The 23,277-nt window shown below is 41.3% G+C and overlaps 1 protein-coding gene across 2 annotated transcripts in view; it reads left to right on the top strand.

Annotated features, from left to right (window-relative positions):
* The window catches only part of snx25 (sorting nexin 25), a 230,848-nt gene that overhangs the window by 98,896 nt on the left and 108,675 nt on the right, over positions 1-23,277 (top strand). For both annotated transcript variants that reach the window (XM_043705938.2, XM_043705929.2), the window contains exon 6: positions 6,798-6,984. In XM_043705938.2, the coding sequence (XP_043561873.1) occupies positions 6,798-6,984 (187 nt within the window). The remainder of the gene's footprint in view (positions 1-6,797; positions 6,985-23,277) is intronic.

Genomic DNA, 23,277 nt, shown 5'->3' with positions numbered 1-23,277 from the left:
AAAAAAGTAAAACAAACCCAACATGGCCAATTTACTGCATCATTGGTCCACTTTTGATCATCAGTGATGTGACATTAACAGTGTTATAAGGCAGGGCTTCCTTAGCAATACTCCACTCACTGGTGCAGTTCTGCTTCCACTCTGGTCACTTGGCTTCTGATTTTGCTCCAAACATACTCAAAACAGTTGAAATCCAGAAGTGAGGTGAGATTAATTTTCCTTGATAACAAGAGCACATTTTAGCAAGAAGCTCTGGCAAAACTGTAGTTAGTGAGAATCAATGGGGAAATCTATCAACAAAATGCACTGCAGAAATGATCCTAAGACAGGATGCTCCAAACCCATGAATCTCTTCCAGCAAGAAGTTCAAAGGCAGCGGATTCATGGGAACACCAACAGCTGCATGTTCCCCTCTCACATTCTGAGTTGGAAGTATATCACCATTCCTTCAGTGTGGCTGGGTCAAAATTCCAGAACACTCTGTAATGGTACTGTGGGTGAATGTACACCAAATGGACTTCAGTTCAAAACGGAAGCTGACCACCACTTTCTCAAGGGCAACTTGGGTTGGGCAATAAATGCTTGTCCAGCCAGTGACATCTACATTCAGTTATTATATATTTTTTTGTAAAATTCAATCAGATTGTGGGTTTTTAGTTCAAAGTCCACTTGCCAACCAACCAAGACTCTCCTCTCGCACAGTAAAAACATTGTTTTCCTTTACATTGGCCTTTCTTGTGAATTGTCCCGAATAGCGTAAGATGAAAAGATTCAACAGAATGCCTTTCTTTCAGTCATATTAAATGTATTTTGGAAAAGGTTGAATAATTCACCTATTAGCTATGACACTAGTTGGGCAAATAGGCCATTATTTCTCTAAAATAGCAGGACCATGATCACAATTCATTTTCAGTTGTTGCAATCATTAATAGCTGATACAAACTTTACCCAGTGTGTTCCAACACATGATATCAGCATACCTAGCCCTGGTGCAGAAATAAGATTAGATTAGATTACTTACAGTGTGGAAACAGACCCTTCGGCCCAACATGTCCACACCGCCCCGCCGAAGCGCAACCCACCCATACCCCTACATTTACCCCTTACCTAACACTACGGGCAATTTAGTATGGCCAATTCACCTGACCTGCACATCTTTGGACTGTGGGAGGAAACCGGAGCACCCGGAGGAAACCCACGCAGACACAGGGAGAACGTGCAAACTCCACACAGTCAGTTGCCTGAGGCGGGAATTGAACCCAGGTCTCTGGCGCTGTGAGGCAGCAGAGCTAACCACTGTGCCACCGTGCCGCCCAATGTTTCTGCTGTGCTTCCAGTTTCTACAAAATCACTGACAGTCTGCTGACCAGGCCTTTTCCTCCTTCAGTGTTAGTTGTGGCTCAGTTGGGAGTGCTCAGTTAGAAGTTCAAGTCTTACTCAAGAGATTTGAGCACAAAATCAAATTTTGACACTCCAGTCCAGTACTGAGGTGGTAATGCATTGTCAGAGATCTAGCCTTTTAGATAAGGTGCTAAAGAGTTCTGACTATCCCCTCTAATAGATTTAACAAAAAATTCTATTGCATTGTTTTGTAGAAGAGCAGAGAATTAATCCCCACTATCCTAGTCAATATTAATCTCTCTCATTGCACCATAAGACAGATTGGTTGTGGACCTTATAGATGCACAGCAGCAGCATATACCATTTACATGATGTAGCAACTCTATACACTGCAATTCCCATTGTGCAGCAGCTCATCAGTGGGTTCGATGATGGAAACATCCAAAGACACACAGTCTACCTCCTAGAAGGACAAGGACAGCAAATGCATGGGAATCTCACTATTTGCAAGTTCCCCTCTAAGTCACATATCATCCTGCCTTGGAACTTTTGAGACATGAAACTTAAAATCTGGGAATTGACTTGAATTTGTCACGTATACTGAGGCACAGTGAAAAGCTTTGTCTTGTGAGCAATACAGACAGATCACAGAGTTAAATAGCATAGATATGTAAATAATAGGTTAACAGTGGCAAAAACCAAAACACAGGTACAGGCGAATGCTAAGAGTTTGTGAGTCCATTCCGTATTCTAACAACAGTAGGGTAGAAACTGTTTTGAAACCGGCCGGTGTGTGTTCAGGCTTCTGTACCTTCTCCCTGATGGTAGAGGTTGTAGAAAAGCATTGCCAGGGTGGGATGGATCTTTGAGAATCCTGGCAGCCTTTCCTTGACAGCAGGCCTGGTAGATGGATTCTGTAGATGGGAGGTTAGCCTTTGATTGTCTGGGCTGAGTCCACCACTCTTTGTAACAGTCTCCAATCTTGAATGGTACAGTTGCCATACCAGATAATGCTCTCGATGGAGCACCTATAAAATTTGGCAAGGGTATTTGTCATCATGCCAAATTTCCTCAGCTGCCTCTAAAACAGGTATACCATTTTGGATACTGTTAGGGGAGTTGGCTCGCCAGGGGAGGGCAGCAGTTGCCAAGATCATGGCACTGTGGTGGGCACTGCTGTTCAGAAGGGCGGGAAAAAGACTCCTAGGGCCACAGTCATAGGGGATTCTATTGTGAGGGGAGTGGGTAGGTGGTTCTGTGGCCGAAAACGGGACTCCCGGATGGGATGTTGCCTCTCAGGTGCTCGGGTCAGGGATGTCACCGATCGGCTGCAGAGCATTCTAAAACGGGTGGGTGAACAGCCAGTTGTCTTGGTGCATATAGGTACCAACAATATAAGTAAAAAATGAGGTGAGGTCCTGAAAATAGAATTTAGGGAGCCAGGAGAGAAGTTAAAAAGGAGGACCTCTAAGGTAGTGATTACTACCAGTGCCACGTGCTAGCCGGCGTAGAAATTAAAAAATAGGCGGGATGAACACATGGCTTGAGGGATGATGAAGGAGGGAGGGGTTCAGATTTATTGGACATTGGGACCTGTTCTGGGGAAGGTGGGACTATTACAAAATGGACAGTCTACATCTGAACCAGACCGAAACCAATGTCCTTGGGGGAGTTTTTGTCACTGCTGATGGGGAGGTTTTAAACTAATGTGGCAGGGACTGGGAACCAGAAGAGAAAACAAGTAGACAGTGAGGTGGAAACTGGAGACTAAGAATCATGAATATAGCATCACTAAAGGGAAGAGTAGGCAGAAAGCAGATGAAGGCAAAAGAACTACTTTAATGCAAGAAGTATAGTGTGTAAGGCAGATGAACTTAGGGCTTGGATTGGTGCCTGGGAGTATGACGTTATTGCAATCACAGAGACTTGGTTGAAGGAAGGGCATGATTGGTAACTAAATGTTCCAGGATATAGACGCTTCAGACAGGACAGGGAGGGAAGTAAAAGGGGGGGTGAAGTTGCATTGCCAGTCAGGGATGATATCACTGCTGTGCCACAGAAGGATACTATGGAGGGCTGGAGTAGTGAGGCATTATGGGTGGAATTGGGAAATAAGAAGGTGCAGTTACACTGTTGGGGCTGTATTACAGGCCTCCCAACAGTGAGCATGATGTAGGAGAACAAATAGGTAAACAGATTATGGAACGATGTAGAGGCAATAGGGTAGTGGTGATGGGAGATTTTAATTTTCCCAACATTGACTGGGATAGACTTAGTGTCAGAGGTCTGGATGGGGTAGAATTTGTAAGAAGCGTCCAGGAGAGTTTTCTAGAGCAGTATGTCAATAGTCTGATGAGAGAAGGGGCCATATTGGACCTGGTGTTGGCGAATGAACCAGGCCAGGTGGTAGAAGTTGTGGTGTGGGATTTCTTTGGGAACAGTGAGCACAATTCTGTAAGTTTTACAATACTCCTAGACAAAGGTGAGATTGGTCCTAAGGGAAGAGTACTAAACTGGGCCAAAGCCAATTATATCAAAATTAGGCAGGAGCTGGGAATTGTGGATTGGATACAGTTATTTGAAGGAAAATCCACGTTTGATATGTGGGAGGCTTTCAAAGAGTGCAGGATAGGCATGTCCCATTTGAAGGCAAAGAACAGGAAGGGCAAGATTTGTGAATGGTGGATGACAGGAGAAATCGTACAGGAGGAAAAGGGAAACGTACATTAGGTCCAGGCAGCTAAGAACAGAATGGGTCCTGGAGGAATATTGGAAGAGTAGGACCAATCTTAAACGAGGAATCAAGTGGCCTAAAAGGGGTCATGAAATAGCGTTAGCAAGCAGAATAAAGGAGAATCCCAAAGCCTTTTATTCTTATATAAGAAGCAAGTGGGTAACTAGAGAAAGGATTGGTCCACTAAAGGATAATGAAGGAAGGTTGTGTCTCGAACCGGAGAGAAGGGCGAGATTCTGAATGATTACTTTGCATCAGTGTTCACTGCGGAGAGGGGCATGATGAACGTTGAGATTAGAGATAGAAGTCTGATTAGTCTGGATCACATTGGCATAAGTAGGGAAGATGAATTGGGTAGGCTAGAGGTTATTAAGGTAGACAAATCCCCAGGACCGGATGGGATCTATTCCGGGTTGCTGAGGGAGGCGAGAGAGGAAATAGCTGGGGCCCTGACAGATATCTTTGTGGCATCCTTAAACACAGGTGAGGTGCTGGAGGACTGGGGGGTTGCTCATGTTGCCCCCCCCCCCCAATAAGAAGGGTAGTAGGGATATTCCGGGTAACTACAGACCAGTGAGCCTGATGTCAGTGGTGGGAAAGTTGCTGGAGAAGGTACTGAGAGATAGGATCTATTGATATTTAGAAAAGAATAGGCTTACCAGTGATGGGCAACATGGTTTTGTGCAGGGGAGATCGTATCTTATCAACTTAATAGAGTTCTTTGAGGAAGTGACCAAGTTGATAGATGAAGGAAGGGCTGTTGATGTCATATACATGGACTTTAGTAAGTCGTTTGATAAGGTTCCCCATGGTAAACTAATAAAGGGAAGTCGCAGGGTGTTCTAGGTAGGTGGATAAAGAACTGGTTGAGCAACAGGAGACAGTAGTAGTTGAAGGGAGTTTCTTGAAATGGAGTAAGGTGACCAGTAGTGTCCCACAGGGATGGGTTCTGGGGCTACTGTTGTTTGTGCTATACATAAATGATCTGGCAGAGGGCACTATTGGTCAAGTTTGCAGATGACACAAAGCTTGATGGAGTACCAGAAAGCGTAAGGGACTGTCAAAGAATACAGGAGAATATAGATAGATTGGAGAGTTGGGCGGAGAAGTGGCAGATGGAGTTCAATCCAGGCAAATGAGAGGTGATTCATTTTGGCAAGTCTAATTCTAGAGTGAATTATACAGTAAAAGGAAGAGCCTTGGGAAAAGTTGATGAGCAGAGAGATCTGGGAGTGCAGGTCCATTGTACCCTGAAGATGTCTGCACAGGTGAATAGAGTGGTCAAGAAGACCTATGGTATGCTTACCTATATCGGATGGGATATTGAGTATAAGAACGGGCAGGTTATGTTAAAATTGTACACGACGTTGGTTTGGCCGCATTTAGAATACTGTGTACAGTTCTGGTCGTCACATTACCAAAAGGATGTGGACGCTTTGGAGAGGGTACAGAAAAGGCTTATGAGGCTTATTGTAATGTAGACCTTCCCCTGTTTATTTTAAAGGATTTTATTTTAAAAATCCTTCTGCAATCCACCCCTTTGAGCTTCTCTTCCGTTGGCTCTGCGTCTACTTTCTTGATTTAAGGCTTATGAGGATGTTGCCTGGTATGGAAGATGCTAACTATGAAGCGAGGTTGAGTAGGCTCGGTTTGTTTTCACTAGAAAGAAAGGAGATTGGGGGGGGACCTGATTAAGGTCTACAAAATCATAAAGGGTATCAACAGGATAGATAGAGATAAACTTTCCCCAGGGTGAAGGATTCAGTAATGAGAGGTCACACTTTCAAGGTGAGAGGTGAAAAGTTTAAGGGGGATACACACAGCAAGTACTTTACAAAGAGGGTGGTGGGTGTCTGGAACGCATTGCCAGCAGAGGTAGTAGAGGTAGACATGTTAGATTCATTTAAGATGCATTTAGACAGATGCATGAGCAGTTGGGGAGCAGAGGGACACACAGACGTTTAGGAACTGGGTGAGAGGTTTAGACAGTAGATTTGGATTGGCTCAGGCTTAATTTTTCGGGAGGCAGCTGATTTGAAGCTGACAGGCAGATTCTAAAAGAATCCGGTGTGACCCTCCACAAGAGAGGTTGACTTGCTTCACTCTGTGACTAGAGAGTGTGCTGCTCAGTATCAGAGTCCTAATGGAGGCACCATTGATCTCATGAGAGTGGCTGTCCTGATAATTGCAATGGCTTGTTTCTAGGAAGTCCTGAATTGATGGTAAGGTTGTGATGTAGGAATGCAGAAGCATTGGCATTTTCTCCTGGTAACCACTATAACTCCTCACTGTGAAGTTATCTTCCCTTAGTCGCTGGGGTGAGCTGTGGTAAGTTGCCAATAACTAGTCACTTAAACTTTAATTGCATCTTGTCTGAATTGACAAACTACACCTGTGGTAATAGTCTGAGGTGAGACAAACAAACCAGCCTGATGCACATTTACTGGAATTTGTCTCTCCTTATGCCTGTACGGACCTGGGAATATCTAGCCCAAAGGCTGCAACATCTAGTGCCTCCCCACCCTCTGAAGAAATATTACTACCTGGAAAGTTGTCAGTACTTGTGGAATTCATACCTTTCTGAAACTGAACTCCATAAAGAACCATATTTTCTTATAACCTTTTTGGTGTTGGTTCGTAATTACATCTTTTGGACAAGAGTCAACTTGGGTCTGTGTTCTGAATTTAGTTCTAAACTCTTGACCTTCATCTGTTTTGACAGTCCTAAAACCAATGGTGGAACTACTGAGTGATCCAGACTACATTAATCGAATGCTGCTAATCCAGATGGAACACAGGGAGCAGATAAATGAGCATCACAAGAAAGCCTACACTTATGCCCCTTCCTATGAGGAGTTCATCAAACTTATCAACAGCAGCTGTGATGTGGAGTTCTTAAAGCAGCTGAGGTAATGGCACCCTATTTCTATACTGTACTCTTTTTTTTATATAGAAGCTAGTCTTTTGGGACCAGTTGTGACCCTATTGTAATGTAGACCTTCCCCGATTTATTTTAAAAATCCTTCTGCAATCCACCCCTTTGAGCTTCTCTTCCGTAGGCTCTGCGTCTACTTTCTTGATTTTAAGCTTCTGTAAGCACTTTGAGATATTTCCCTATTTTAAAAATGCTATTTCAGTGCAAAAGTATTGTCAATGTTAAAGCACTTTAACAGTGTAGGATATTTTAAGTGAGAGTTTCCACTCAGGAGTAATATCAATGTAATCTTGGAGGACTCATTTCACACCAGTGTAAAAGATTGAGGTTTGAATTGGGCTTACGTGCAAAAGAGGCCATGTCTCACTGTCCCCCGTTTCTCTTGCTTGCTCTCGCTCTTGATCATGGTCTCTCTTGTGCTGCCTCTGTATACCCCCACCCCATCCTACCCCACCTGAATGATATGAAATTCCACTGCCTTTGGTGGTTCTAAAAGGCCCTTCAAATTGTGCTGACTTTAATAAGTTTAGGTTCCTTTAAATTAAAAATATATATGAATGATGTATCTAGTGTAAACCAATGAAATTATTAAAAGATTGCACATAGTTTTCATTTTATTGCCTGTTAAATTGTGTTACTCAGAGGTTGGATTCCCATATTAAGGTGTTGCAGGCATTTTCAGTTCTGTTAATCAAACCTCACCAAATCCCTCAACCAGGAAATGTTTTAATAAAGAGAAAAACAGTGGTATTTTGTTATACTGCCTTATTGTGCTTTCTTGGAAGATTTTACATTTACAGTTACGCAGTTGAACTGTAACCTAATTAACAGAAGTTTGGTTGTAATTTTTCGATCAAGCCCAAAGTAGGAGTCGGTCTCCTCTGGTATTATTTTTTGCAATTCTTTTTTGCTGAAGTTAAACTTTGGCATCTTTGGAATTGCAAACTGTGTGAGGAAGAATTAAATTCTGCGTGTAAGTCATTTTAAATTGATAGGGTCTACTACCTAGGTGGTTAAATGATAGGATAGAAGAAACATGTACAGGTTATTCTGCTATAACGTATGTTTTGCTAACAGTGAATTCACTGTGACATGGTTGATGAATTGGGGACATTGTTTCTAAAGCGCAATTTTTCTGTAATGTGGGATTGCACAAGAATGCAACCATTGCATTATAGAAGAACTACTTGTATCCTAATTTTGGGTGACGTGCAGAAAGGTGCTGAAGAGAAGCGAAATTGATTATTTGGAAAAAGTTTTAAAAGAAAGCGACCATAATATGAAACATGATGCATTGAGCAATTTATGGTGGTTTTTAAGGACATTGTAATGGGATGTGAAACTAGTCTGATTTCCCTGGGAATTGAAATACATGGGCTGTGGTTGGGTGCTAATTTCAGATATGGTTCCTGAAAACCGAGGAGTGACTTTGGGGGAGCAATGTGTCTTTTTTTATATAGAATCCCTACAGTGACTTTCTAGCCCTTAAAGGTTGAATTTCTATAGTGTTACTTCAGGAACTCTGACACCTGAGGAAGTTTGTATCGAATCCTACTGTAATGAACATTCTCAATTGCTAAATTTAAATCTGACTTTGTGACTCTAGTTGCAATAATTAGGGTTATAATTGCATGATTAAAATGTTTGTGCATGTCCAATTAGAAATGGATTGTTATGATCTAACCTTCCAGTTTGCGAAAATTGTGTTAGAGATGGGATTGTGTATGTCAGCCATTTTGAAAAAAAATCCTTTACCTGTTTTCATACCTGAATTTAAGCAGACACACTTAAAATTAATGCTTTCTGCATCTAATGTGCAGTTTAGTGGGGACTTGAGTAATAGAAGTATTGATGAATTATTCTGATAACACTTTTTTGTGAAAGTCCAAGTCAACTACAGAAGGTATGCAACAGCATTGGCCTGCTACTTAACAATCCGTTTCTTATTAGAAAGGGCAAATAACTGGTCCTGCAGCAGATTCAGAGATGGGCTTAGTCATTTAAGCCTTGCCTCACAAACAAGTCAGTCAAAATCACAAATTAAAATAAAGAAGATTAGGAATTTGCTGCAGGATTGTTTTTATTACCATAGAATTAGACAGCAGGTTTTCTTTGTCTTTTAAATGTCATTTAAGTTTTAATCCATTAGGATGGGCATTTATTTGTTCCTGTCATAACAAAATAGTACAAAGCAGTGTTTGGATTGAAGTCGAGGTAATTTTATTTTGATTTGTTTGAATGCTTCAGACTATTCTGGTGCTGTTGGATATGTTCTGAATGAATGCAGAGTTGAAGATCTCTTGATATTTTGCTGTAATGAGCATTGTGGGTATTAATCAATCAATTATATTTTGTCTATATTTTTGCTGCAGAATATTATTGCAGATTTGTTATTTGAATATATTTGTTATTGTCCAGCTGACCACATGTGACCAAGATTTAAATAAGTTTTTAACATTTTGGCATACACTGATTATGTGAATACCAAAATGAGGGATTATAATCTGTATTTTTGCTTTACCGTAGGAGTCTTTAATAGTGTAATCAAAATAGTTCAACTGCTGTTATGATATTGAAACAAGATGTAATCATCAAGTGAAATAACTAATCATAAGAATATTTTGCTTCATCATGAAATGTCTATTTTTATTGAGGAAATTGATGTTCATTAGGTGGCTGCTGAGTCTGAATAAAGTTGTTTCCTAATTTGTGATAACTTAGTTTTGAAATCCTAAATTTGTAAGGAGATCTTTATTATCTGTAAGAATAATAGAGTGGTTATGGTAGGGGACTTTAACTTTCTAAACAGTGACAGAGACTGCCACAGTGTTAAGGGTTTAGATGGAGAGGAATTTGCTCACTGTGTACAAGGAAATTTACAAATTCAGTGTGTGGATGTACCTACCAGAGAAGGTGCAAAACTTGGCCTACTCTTGGGAAATAAGGCAGGGCAGGTGACTGAAGTGGGGGAGCACTTTGGGCCGGTGGCCATAATTCTATTAGATTTAAAAGAGTGATGGAAAACGATAGACCAGATCTAACAGTTGAAGTCCTAAATTGGAGGAAGGCTAATTTTGACTGTATTAGACAAGAACTTTCAAAAGCTGATTGGGGGGCAGATGTTTGCAGGAAAAGAGACGGCTGGAAAATGGGGAGCCTTCAGAAATGAGATAACGAGAGTCCAGAGAAAGTATATTTCTGTTCGGGTGAAAGGAAAGGAAAGGCTGGTAGGTACAGGGAATGCTGGATGACTAAAGAAATTGGGGGTTTGGGTAAGAAAGAGAAGGAAGCATATGTCAGGTATAGACAAGATAGATTGAATGAATCCTTAGAGTATACTTTAGAGGGAAATCAGGAGGGCATAAAGGGGGCATGCGATAATCTTGGCAAATAGAATTAAGGAAAATCCAAAGTGTTTTTACAAATAAATTAAGGACAGAAGGGTAACTAGGGAGAGAATAGGGCCCCTCAAAGATCAGCAAGGCAGCTTTTGTGTGGAACCCCCAGGAGGTGGGAGAGATACTAAACGAGTATTTTGCATCAGTGTTTACTGTGGGAAAGGATGTGGAAGATATAGAATGTAGAGAAATAGATGGTGACTTTTTGAAAAATGTCTGTATAATAGATGACGAAGTGCTGGATGTTTGAAATGCATAGAATTGGATAAATCCTCAGGACCTGATCAGGTATACCCCAGAACTCTGTGGGAAGCTAGGGAAGTGATTGTTAGGCCTCTTGCTGAGATATTTGTAGCATCGATAGTCACAGGTGAGGTGCTGGAAGACTGGAGGTTGGCTAATGTGGTGTCACTGTTTAAGAAAGGTACTAAGGACAAGCCAGGGAACTATAGACTAGTGAGCCTGACGGTGGTGGTGGGCAAGTTGTTGGAGGGAATCCTGAGGGACAGGATATACAGATATTTGGAAAAGCAGGGACTGATTAGGGATAGTCAACATGGCTTTGAGCATGGGAAATCATGTCTCACAAACTTGATTGAGTTTTTTAAAGAAGTAACAAAGAGGATTGATGAGGGCAGAGTGATAGATGTGATCACTGTGGACTTCAGTAAGGCATTCGACAAGGTTCCCCATGGGAGACTGGTTAGCAAGTTTAGATCTCATGGAATACATGGAGAACTAGCCATTGGATGCCAAACTGGCTCAAAGGTAGAGGTCAGAGGGTGGAAGTGGAGGGTTGTTTTTCAGACTGGAGCCCTGTGACCAATAGTGTGCCAGAAGGATTGGTGCTGGGTCCTCTACTTTTCATCATTTATACAAATGATTCGGATGCGAGCATAAGAGATATATAGTTAGTAAGTTTGCAGATGACACCAAAATTGGCATTGTAGTGGACAGTGAAGAGGGTTACCTCAGATTACAACGGGTTCTTGATCAGATGGGCCAATGGGCTGAGAAGTGGCAGGTGGAGTTTAATTTAGATAAATGCGAGGTGCTGTATTTTGGGAAAGCAAGTCTTAACAGGACTTATACACTTGATGATGGTAAGGTCCGAGGGAGTGTTGCTGAACAAAGAGACCTTGGAGTGCAGGTTCATAGCTCCTTGAAAGTAGAGTCGCAGATATTTCGGATAGTGAAGATGGCATTTGGTATGCTTTCCTTTATCGGTCAGAGTAGTGAGCACAGGAGTTGGGAGGTCATTGCAGCTGTACAGGACATTGGTTAGGCCACTTTTGGAATATTGTGTGCATTTCTGGTCTCCTCCCTATTGGAAGGATGTTGTGAAACATGAAAGGGTTCAGAAAAGATTTAAAAGGATGTTCCTGGATTGGAGGATTTGAGGCGTAGGGAGCGGTTGAATAGGATAGGGCTATTTTCTCTGGAGTGTCAGAGACTGAAGGGTGACCTTATAGAGGTTTATAAAATCGAGGGGCATGGATAGGCTACATAGACAAAGTCTTTTCCCTGGGGTCGGGGAACTAGAGGGCATAGGTTTAGGGTGAGAGGGAAAAGATGTAAAAGGGCCATAAGGGGCAACTTTTTCGTCCAGAGGGTGGTACATGTATGGAATGAGCTGCCAGAGGAAGTGGTGGAGGCTGGTACAACTGTAGCATTTAAAAGGAATCTGGATGGGTATATGAACAGGAAGAGTTTGAAGGGATATGGGCCAGGTGCTGGTAGGTGGGAGTAGATTAGGTTGGGATATCTGGTCGGCATGGACGAGTTGGACCGAAGGGTTTGTTTCCATACTGTACATCCCTATGACTCTATATAGAACAATCTGGTGAAAAGAGTACCCTGCTAACAGTATCTGTAGAAGTCCAGCAATGTCTCCGATTTTTAAAATGTCATTGTTCTTTGTAAGTTGCATCACAGTAGACAGGGTAGTTAAGAAGGCGTTTAGCATGCTTGCCTTTATTGCTCAGACCATTGAGTATTAGTGTTGGGACATCATGTTCAGGTTGTGCAGGACGTTGGAATACAATGTACAGTTCTGGTTGTCCTGCTATCAGAAAAAGTAATTAATTGGAGAGGGTTCAGAAGAGCTTTTTCCAGCATGTTACCAGGCCTGGAAGGTTTGAGTTATAAGGAGAGGCTGGATAGGCTGGAATGTTGTTTTCAGTGGAGTGTAGGAGATTGAGGGGTGACCTTACATTGGCTGATAAAATCATGAAGGTACAGATAAGATGAATAGGAAGAGTCTTTTCCCTTAAGGCTGAGCAAGTTCAAAAATGAGGAGCATATTTTTTAAAGGTGAGAGGAGAAAGATTTAAATAGGGAATGAGAGGAAGCTTTTTCACTCAGGGTGGTTCACTCATATGTGGAATGAACTGTCAGAGGAAATGGTTCATGCATGTACAGTTACAACATTTAAAAGGCATTTGGACAGGTACATGAATAGGAAAGGTTTAGAGGGATATGGGTAAAATGCAGGCAAGTGGAACTAGTCCATGTAGCTGAATCCTGGTGCCATTCAAATAAATATTTGCAACCAAGTTCCATAACGTCCAAAGGTGATATTTTGCTGAGTTTGTTTTGACTTGGAGAATCACTGTAGGTGAATTTGGGGATTGAATCAAGGGGGATTTGGGAGTCCTCATGCATAAATTGCAAAAAGCTAGCAGACAAGTTCATCAGGTAATAGGGAGCGCAACTGGTCTTTATTTCAAAGGGAATAGAGTATAAAAATTGGACGGTCTTGCTAAAACACTGTAAGGCATAAGTCCACAGCTGTGAATACTCTGCCCTGGTTTGCAAGGAAAAATGTAACCCTGAGAAGATAGTCTCCAGTAATGATCTCCTACAACCTCTTCCGTCAGGCAGAAGATACAGAAGCCTGAACACATGAACCAGCAGGTTCAGGAACAGCTTCTTTCTGGCTGTTATTTAATTGATGAATGAACTCCCTAGCCTCAAATAATGCTGATCTTGCCAATGTTGATCTTGCCTAGTGCATGTCTGTACAATGTAACCTGTAAGCCTCTAAGTCTTTTACAATCTCTGATCTGTACATCCTTGCTTACTATGATCTGCCTGTGCTGCTCATCAAGAAAAGTTTTCACTTTACTTAGGTATTCTTGACAATAAATCAATCAATCACAATCAATGCTGGAGATGATAGCAGGTCAGAGAGCATCCATGGAGAGAGAGCAAGCTAACATTTCAGGCGTACATTCTGTGAAATTGAAATCACTTGTTTTGTATTCTAGCCAGGTTTATCTGCATATTTCGAACACAAAAATGAAACTGATGATCTGAAAAGTTTTTTTTGTTTTAATCAATTACAGAATCTTGACAACGGATTGCAACATTTAAATTTTAGTCTTTCGTTGAGTGGTCTCTCATTTTTTCAGTGTAAGCAAGGGGCAGAAATGTATGGTTCCCCATTTACACGTTTGATTTTTTTTACCTCTTGTATGAATGTTGGTATTACTGGTAATGCCAGTAATAGGATTAGAGTCTTAAAAACAACCAAATTATGGTACTTAGATATCTTATCCAGTTCAGTTTCTGGTCTGTGGCAACCTCCAAGATATTTGTGGTGGGGAATTCAGTGATGGTGGTGCTATTGAATGTAAGAGACAATGGTTAGATTCCACTCTTGTTGGATATGGTCACTGTTGTGCAAATGCAACTTGTCACGTATCAAGCCAAGCTTGGATGTCATCCAGGACTCGTAGCAAATGAACGTAGACTGTTATTTTATCTCAGGTGTGATGAATAATGCTGAACATGGTCAGTGAACATCTTCTATGATGGATTGAAGATGCTTGGGCTTAGGGCCAACCCGGAGGAATTCCTGCAAAGATGTCCTATGGCTGATTGATCTTCACCAAACGCAGCTATCTGGCTTTGTGCTAGGTATGACTTCGGCCAGTGGAGATTATTTCTCCAGTTCTTATTATTTCCAGTTTTACTAGGGCTAAAATTTTGGAATAAAGCTTTAATGCGATCAAGAGTTCAGTGGCCCTGCTAGAACTTAAACTGAACAGTGAGCAACTTATTCCTTTACAAGTGCTGCTTGGTAGAACTGTTGATGATCCCTTCCATGACTTTGCTGATGAATGAGAGTAGACAGGTGGGATAGTAGTGACCACATTGGATTGGTGCCACTTATTGTGTATAAGACTAACCTGCGTAATGTTCCACACTTTTAGATTGCCAATGTTATAAGCTATATTGGAATAGCTTTGCTCGGGATGTGGATAGTTTTGGAGCACAAGTCTTCAGCACTATTGTTGGAATGTTGTCAGGGTCTAGAGCTGTGCGATGCCTTTAACACTGGATATCACGTGAGGCGAATTAAATTGGTTGAAACTGGATTTGTTTTCAGTGTGGCCTCCATTGCTGTCTCTTCGTTGGAGCTTGGCTTCGTCCCAACAGCAGCCACTTCTCGAACCTGATGTTGTTTGGAATACAGAACTGGTGGTACCCCACTAAAGTGAAAGCCCCTCCCCGATAGGGTTGAAGACTTGCACTTAGGCACTTGATGGCATGCAAAACATTAAATGGCTACAAGACAGCTGATATTGGCAGACAATAATGTCACTGGACTAGAATCCTGAAGCAGAGCCCTGCATTCTAGGGACATGGGTTTGAAGTCTGCTATGGCAGACGATGAAATTTGAAGTCAGTATTAAATAAAAACTGCAATCAGCGAGATATGGCCTAATGACCATATAACTCTTACAAAAACCCACCTGGGTCATGAATATCTTTTTTAGGGAGGGATATCTGCCATCCTTACCTAATCTGACCTACATGTGACTCGAGACCCAACATGACTCTCAACTGCCTTCTGGGCAACAAATGCTGGCCTCGCCAGCGATGCACATATTCTATAAACAAGTGTTTTCTTTTCCTTATACTGTGTTTCTCCATCCAGCTACCTTTGTATTATATAAGGTGGGAGCTATATTCATGGATGTGACACATTGGGAAGATGTATAGAGTGCCAAGAGCCAGTGTAAATGGATTTATTTTCTGCTTTGCTTTTTTGCTGAGAGCTTCCAGCAGTGGGCCTGATGAATATGAAATTTATGATCAAAAGCAGGGAGCAAGGTCATGCAATTGATGGGTTTGATCAAAGTGTTCAGTTTACATCTCAATATTCTGTGATTTGTGAGGAATCAATAAGTAACTGTGCAATGAATGCCTTTCTGTGCTCTCCTTTGTTCTCTCGTGCTGATTCACTGTGGCAGCTGCCATCATGCAGTTTCATGTCGGAATGGGGTCAGAATTCATTTTCTCATTTGTTTTAAAAACTAACCTGGTGATGAAGCAAATAGTGTCATCAAATCATGACTTCACTTACGTGAAATATCACTGCAATGAAATAGAATGCAGTTTCTCTTGATCTTGCTCTTTCAATGCAATTTTGCCATACATTTTCTCCCTGAAAGCAGTTTCTCTTAAATATGTTTTTAGAACTAGATAAAAGTGCAAATAATCCCTCGTATTATGTTGGAAGCAAAAATGTAATCATGTTCACCTGGCATTCATAAAGGACTTGAGCTCTGGTGATGTCAAAATTTCTTGATTAAATTAGTGCTTTGAACTCATTCGAGCCACTGTTACTACATAATGTGCTAGTCTTTGCCATTATTAGCATTATTGAAACTTTCATACTGTCAGTTTTTGTTGATTATTGACCCTCTTGTGTCATGTTTGCATCTATATAAATTGCTTTTCTCATTAACACCATTCCAAAGATTGAAGTATTGTAGTTTAAGGTAAGCTGTCTGTTTACTCTTTGCATGTCTGAGAATCGAACACTGATAATCAGGTGCAAGCCATATCAACTAATGTAGTCCAATTAGCATTAGCACCAAAACATGAATGATGAGGTCTAGTTCAGTTATTAAAAGTATGACATTTATTATTCATTTCATGATGTTCGTTCAATCGGAATCACTTCCTGCTCTACACCAGTGTTGACCAATAGAAGTTGCTAACTAGCTAGCTGTTGTTGTGTTGCCACTTAATTCAGCTATTGTGATGTATAAGCCAACCTTTTGAAGCTTCCAAACGTTGTTCCAAAACAGGGGTCAACTTATCCATCAAAAATAATATCAACTGCTGCTGTGGGTTGTCACTTTGAAATGCGAATAAAATTCATAATTCATTTTAAATAAACCGTGCCCCACTAAATTAGTGAATTAAATGACCAAATAACTTTAATCACAACCAAAGTGTTTTAAAACCATCAAATTCATTATCTTTAGCATCCGATGCAGAGAGTTCATGAAATTTATTGAGTCGTTTTTGTTTACAGTACCATTGTAATGATCCTCTCTGGACTAGATTTGGTGCTTTTGCTGGTTATTCCTCCACACAAATCTTCATCATCATCTTCATCTATTGAATTGGATTTATCTAGGCCCCAGGGATGTTTGTTCCACCTATTGTCAATCTATTAATTAACTCCATTTTTGTCTAAGTTGGCATGGATATGCACAAAATCTCTTACAGCAAATTTGATTTTCAGCATGGCTTCACATTTCAAAATTATCATTGGCTTTAATTTTGTCTATCGGCCGTGCAGGCTAGTACCATGGTAATTTTGGTTTTTTTAATGTCGAGTATTTTTTCCACTAGATCTGTTTTGAAATCTTTGAATTTCACAGTTTGGCTGCTGGGCATTTCATCCATGTTGGTTCAATGATGTGATGGTTACGTGATTTTGCTGCTGTGTGATGAAATGTTTTTGCTTCTATAATGATAAATTGTTGGAAACTCTTACTTCTGGCGTTGAAGTCTTTTGGAAACCTCTGAGATATCTTGGTGTTCTTCCTCTCGAACACAAAACTGTTTTCTTCTGTAAAGTGGTGGCATGGTGGCCCAATGGTTAGCACTGCTGCCTCACAGTGCCCTGGACCCAGGTTCGCTGCAATCCTTGGAGTCCCGTCTCTGTGGAGTTTGCACGTTCTCCTTTGTCTAACTTGGTCATTACCACCTCAAAGAATTCCAACCGATGTTTCAGGCTTGACCTCCCCTTGATGAAGCCATGCTGACTAAGCCCTATTTTACCATGTATTTCCAAGAACCCTGCAGACTCATCTTTAACAATGGACTTGCAAATCTTACCAACAACTGAGGACAGGGTTGCTGGCCTATAGTTTTCTCCCTTCTGCCTCCTTCGCTTCTTAAATTGGGTGTTACATTAACCATTTTCCAGTCCACTGGGAACCTTCCTGACTCCAGTGATTCCTGAAATATGACCATCAATGCTTCTACAATTTCCTCAGTTATCTTCTTCAGAACTCTGGAATGCAGGCCATCTGATCCAGATGATTTATTGACCTTAAGACCTTTTAGTTTCCCCAACACCTTCTCCTTAGTGCTGGCCACTACACTCACCTCTGCCCCCTGAAGCTCTTGAAATTCTAGTATGCTGCTGGTATTTCCTTGATTGGTTTTTAAAGGCTTCCCAATCCTCTGACTTTCCACTAACTTGACTACATGTATGCTTTTGCTTTTATGCAGTTTTGGCTTCCCTGGCTGTCCATGGTTGCCTCCCCCTCCCTATACTATTGCTGCTGCTTCTTTGGGATGACTTTCTGCTGTGCTTCCTGAATTACCTCCAGAAACCCAAATAACTTTAATCACAACCAAAGTGTTTTAAAGATAAATTCATTATCTTTAGCATGCCATTGCTGCACCACCATCCTCTTGGCTACTTTTTCCTGCCAATTTTGGCCAGTTCTTCTTCCCCTCTGTACCAACATGCCACATTGCCTCCAAATTCCTCAAAGTGTATACTCACTTGGGCTGTGAGTTGCTCTAGATGCTACCTCTCCTTCCTTACCGTGTTAGTTTACTGGAGGTATAGATCCTCAAAATTGTTATTAAGTCATAAATCTATCTTATTCAGTATCATTGTACCGAACCCAGGAGCACTCTGTATCATGCTGGAATGATCGCTGTTAATAACACTTCCACTGAGTTGAGACTGATGATATTTCAAGATAGAGAAAAATAAAAATGTTTTAAATAAAGAACACAGTGACTAACAATGATGGGTGGATTGAAAAACCATTACCAAACCCATGATTTATAGTCTGATTTGATTTATTACTGTCACATGTACTGAGGTACAGTGAAAAGTGTTGTCTTACATGCTTTAGGTGCAGATCGTAGTATAGAAGTGGAACAGGGTAACAGAATAGAGTGCAGGATACAATGTTACGGCTGCCGATTTTGTGTTTCTATTGATGAGCAGATCTAGAATGAAAACTATTAATGTTTTTGGACTGAATGTCCTTCTGATATGTCAGCAATACTTTTTTTTTGAGAAAAATGAATTCAGAAATTGCCAGATGCAGACTGTTCATTTTAATCCTCCTGTCAGGATTAGTAAACTGGCCCATCACCCCCCTTTTCTACCCTTTTTTAAGAACATGTTGTTGCTGTGGATCATAGATATGAAAGGAGCAATCTTCCTTTGTTTTGTAGTTCTTTACAGCATAAATTGACTATTAAGTAACATAATTCCTTGTTTTTCTGCTGAATTGCGGCATTCCAAGTGTCAAGGACGGCACAACAAGATTGTCAAAATGACCAAAAGGCTGTTGTACATCTTAAGGCTGAAATGGTAATGAAGGTTTCAAAATAAAATACTTTCTACTTTAGTGAATTGGGAACTGCAACTGGTTTTTTGAGTCATTTAACAAATACAAGAATTGATTGGGAAATGCTTTCTTGTTGTAATTGTATTTGTGCCATGTTAATTTTTGCGTGTGCCTATTAGATTAGATTCCCTAAGTGTGAAAAAAGGTCTTTCGGCCCAACAAGTCCACACCGACCCTCCGAAGAGTAACCCACCCCCCTCTAACAACTATGGACAATTTAGCGTGACCAATTCACCTGACCTGCACATCTTTGGACTGTGGGAGGAAACCGGAGCACCCAGAGGAAACCCATGCAGGCAAGGGGAGAATGTGCAAATTCCCCACAGACAGTCTCCCGAGGCTGGAATCGAACCTGGGACTCTGGCGCTGTGAGGTGGCAGTGTTAACCACTGAGCAACCATGTCGCCCGTCCACTGAGCCACCGTGTTGCCCTATAAAGGGTGTCTTTAAAATGCTTCATATTGCTAAGCCAATGGCACATTTTTCTGGGCCTTCCTATTTTCTGTGTTGGGGAATAGATGGTTGGAGTGTAGAAAGACATATGCTTTTTATTCTTGAAGTAAACTAACATTTTATGTAATTACATCCCTGAAATGGAAATAAAACCAAATAAAACTTCAAGTCTTGAACACACATACATTTATAGCATAATGGCGAAAGAAGACTTTGTTACCATATTAACCATCTTGTGAAATGTACTTGAATTTAATTTTGACATCACTTAGGAACAGGTTTGTAGAACTCAAAAACAATAAGCCCCTAGTAACAACCAAGAAATTATAAGTTAGGACTGAAAGTCACCATTTGCATGTCAGGTTGGGGGAAGTTTGACTAAATGAGGTACATGCTAATGTGGGATTTTTGAGAAAAGTTGAATGAATTACCTAAGGCAAGCAAATATCCATTACTCTGTTGTAATTGGTATACAAATGACATTGATCATTATGAATATACTTTGGTAAAAGGATATATATTGAAAAGAAAAACAACTCTCAAATCTCTGAAGTGAGAATTGTGCTTGACAAATAATCTCTATTTGACATTCCTTTGTGGGCCAGGCTTTCCTGTGAGATGGAGGGAAGCAGCATGGTCTAGTGCTTGAACTACCAGAAATCCTTGTTATGAAGTTGAAGGCGTGTACTGTACCTTCTTAAGAGAGAGTGAAAGCTGTTTTGCAGTGAGAGCTTGCAGGTACCTGTCATGTGACTGACTAGCTGTCTGAGTGTACTGGTAACTTGAAAATTTGTAACATTTGGCTGTGAAACCAAGACCTGAGTCTTGATTGCAATTTTCACAACAATTTGAATTTAACTAATCAGTTTAAATTATGCCTGAAGATACTAAAACCCAGTTGAATTTGAAATTTATTGTTTTTACCAACATTGAACCAATGAGATAATCCAATGCTTGGAGTATGAAGAAGCCGGCATTTTGAGAGTTAGTGAGAGAACGGTCAACTGCCATTGTCAGAGTGATTGTGAGCAAAAGTCTCTCTATCAAAGGTACCTTTGGAGCGAAGATGATGACACAGGGAGATCTTCAGCTGAAAGAAGATAGACACACGGACAGAACGCCCCTGGTGCTCACCTTCCACCCTACAAACCTTCGAAACAGTTCCACCATAGAACACACCAGATGGCCTCCTTCTTTAGAGACCGCAATTTCCCTTCCCACGTGGTTAAAGATGCCCTCCAACGCATCTCGTCCACATCCCGCACCTCCGCCCTCAGACCCCACCCCTCCAACCGTAACAAGGACAGAACGACCCTGGTGCTCACCTTCCACCCTACAAACCTTCGAAGGTCTCCTCTACATTGGGGAGACTGGGCGCCTCCTTGCAGAGCGCTTTAGGGAACATCTCCGAGACACCCGCACCAATCAACCACACTGGCCCGACATTTCAACTCCCCCTCTCACTCTGCCGAGGACATTGAGGTCCTGGGCCTCCTTCACCGCCTCTCCCTCATCACCAAATGCCTGGAGGAAGAACGCCTCATCTTCCTCCTCAGAACACTTCAACCCCAGGGCATCAATGTGGACTTCAACAGCTTCCTCATTTCCCCTTCCCCCACCTCATCCTAGTTTCAAACTTCCAGCTCAGCACTGTCCCCATGACTTGTTCGGACTTGTCCAACCTGCCTAGCTCCTTTTCCACCTATCCACTCCACCCTCTCCTCCTGACCTATCACCTTCATCACCTCCCCCCCCCCCCCCCCCCCCCCCCACCTTCACCCATTGTACTCTATGCTACTCTCCCCACCCCCACCCTACCTTAGCTTATCTCTCCACGCTTTAGGCTCACTGCCTTTATTCCTGATGAAGGGCTTTTGCCCGAAACGTCGATTCCGCTGCTCGTTGGATGCTGCCTGAACTGCTGTGCTCTTCCAGCACCACTGATCCAGAATCTGGTTTCCAGTATCTGCAGTCATTGTTTTTACCTAGAAGATAGACACACACAATGACAGCCACTGGGTGGTTTTGAAGTTAAGTTGATGTAATTTTAATCGAGGCTTTTATCGGATCAGTGCATTGTTATGGAGTTCGAAGTAGGATAACCTGCGTTTAAGAGAAAGGAGGCTTAGAATTGTAAATAGTTGTTGTTTAGTGTTTATATGGATGGTGATGGGATAATGTAGGGGGACAGGCTTAGATTAGTTCACAGGTCGGCGCAACATCGAGGGCCGAAGGGCCTATTCTGCACTTTATTGTTCTATGTTCACTTCGAATTAAATAATAAATTGATATCTTTTTTTCTTTTGAATAGTGGAATTTGGGAGTTCTCTGTCACTCCTACTTTAACAGGTTACGAGATAAGGTGAGCTTTTGAGTGTTTGGTTTAATTAGCAGCGGGGTTCACCATCGTGTCATACTATCCTTCAGTAAAATTAACATTTAAATGCTGCTATAGAAGGTAGATTGATGCAGAATGGTACCATGTTCCAGTGTACATAAATAACTTGGTTTCACAAAAAGAATGCAAGTTGGTCACATTTACAGTAATTTTCAACTTGTAATATTGAAGAAGTGAGGCTAAAGGATATATGGGTGTTGTGGTTAACAATTATCGACCATAACTAGTCATTGCAATAATTAACAAGAGACAAGAGTGAAGTTTGCCAAATTATCAGTCTGAGCTCTCCATAAAATGGTTGCTTTGTGCTCAGGTGAGGCTATAGCTTAAATACCATGTTCCAGTGAGCTCACGAAGTGCAATGTGAAAGAGGTTCATGAAACTGACCTGAGTGGTAAAGGACTTTTTGTGCACAAATTAGAAAAACCCAGAAAAAAGGCAAATGTCAGACATTTGTGAGATAGACATGTTTGTAGAATAGAATAAGTTAATCTATAATGTGTTCAATTACGGAAGGAGAATACACATTGATAAACACTGAATTCAGGAACTTCACTGAACACAAGAATAGTTAACTTCAAGAGGAGTTGCCTGAAAAGATCAAAAAGTTTGGAACAATTGAACAAGCAGTTGAACGTTGAATGAGACATCTTGAATAAATTAAATAGTTACCATTCCTCTGTTTAAACCTCTCTTATGAGACAGATTTTTGACGTATGGGTTGCAAGGAAGGATCTTGCATTTGTGAAAACATTTCTCAAAAGTGGGTAGCTAAATATATTGCACAGCCAATGAGTTGTAACTTACTCCAGTATAATACCTTTCAGCGCACTTTGTTCAACAGTGGTTTGAAACTAATGTGACATCCTGATTTTGAACATCATTCTAAGTTTGCAAATTCATCATGATGTGGGCAGACGATGGCCGAGTGATGTTATCTCATGAGTAGAAGAAATCTAGTTTGGTTCTGTGGACCTGGGTTCGAATTAAGATTAGTGGGGGCAAAGATTGGAATTAAGAGTCTAATGATGACATTGAAATCATTGTCACTTGCTTGCTTCACCAGTGTCATTTAGGGAAAGATACTGGTGTCCTCAGCTGGTCTGGCCTACTCCTGACTCAAAACCTCAGCAGTGTAGTTCACTGTTAACTGCTGTCTAAAATGCCCTAGCAAACCACTTCTGTGTAACTATCGGTAGACAGTCTGAAAAAAGAAATGAAACCAGAATGACAACCTGCATTGACCTAACTACCGGAAATGCCAATGGTAAGAACAGCCCTGTTGACCCTGCAAAGTCTTCCTTGCTAGCATCTGGCAGTTAATGCTT

This window comes from Chiloscyllium plagiosum, unplaced genomic scaffold (assembly GCF_037043375.1).
Source record: "Chiloscyllium plagiosum isolate Xiang-an unplaced genomic scaffold, Cpla_swu_hap1 HiC_scaffold_2, whole genome shotgun sequence".
NCBI lineage: Eukaryota > Metazoa > Chordata > Chondrichthyes > Orectolobiformes > Hemiscylliidae > Chiloscyllium > Chiloscyllium plagiosum.
The sequence above is the reverse complement of the archived record's forward strand: the minus strand, read 5'-3'. Positions and strand labels throughout refer to the sequence as shown.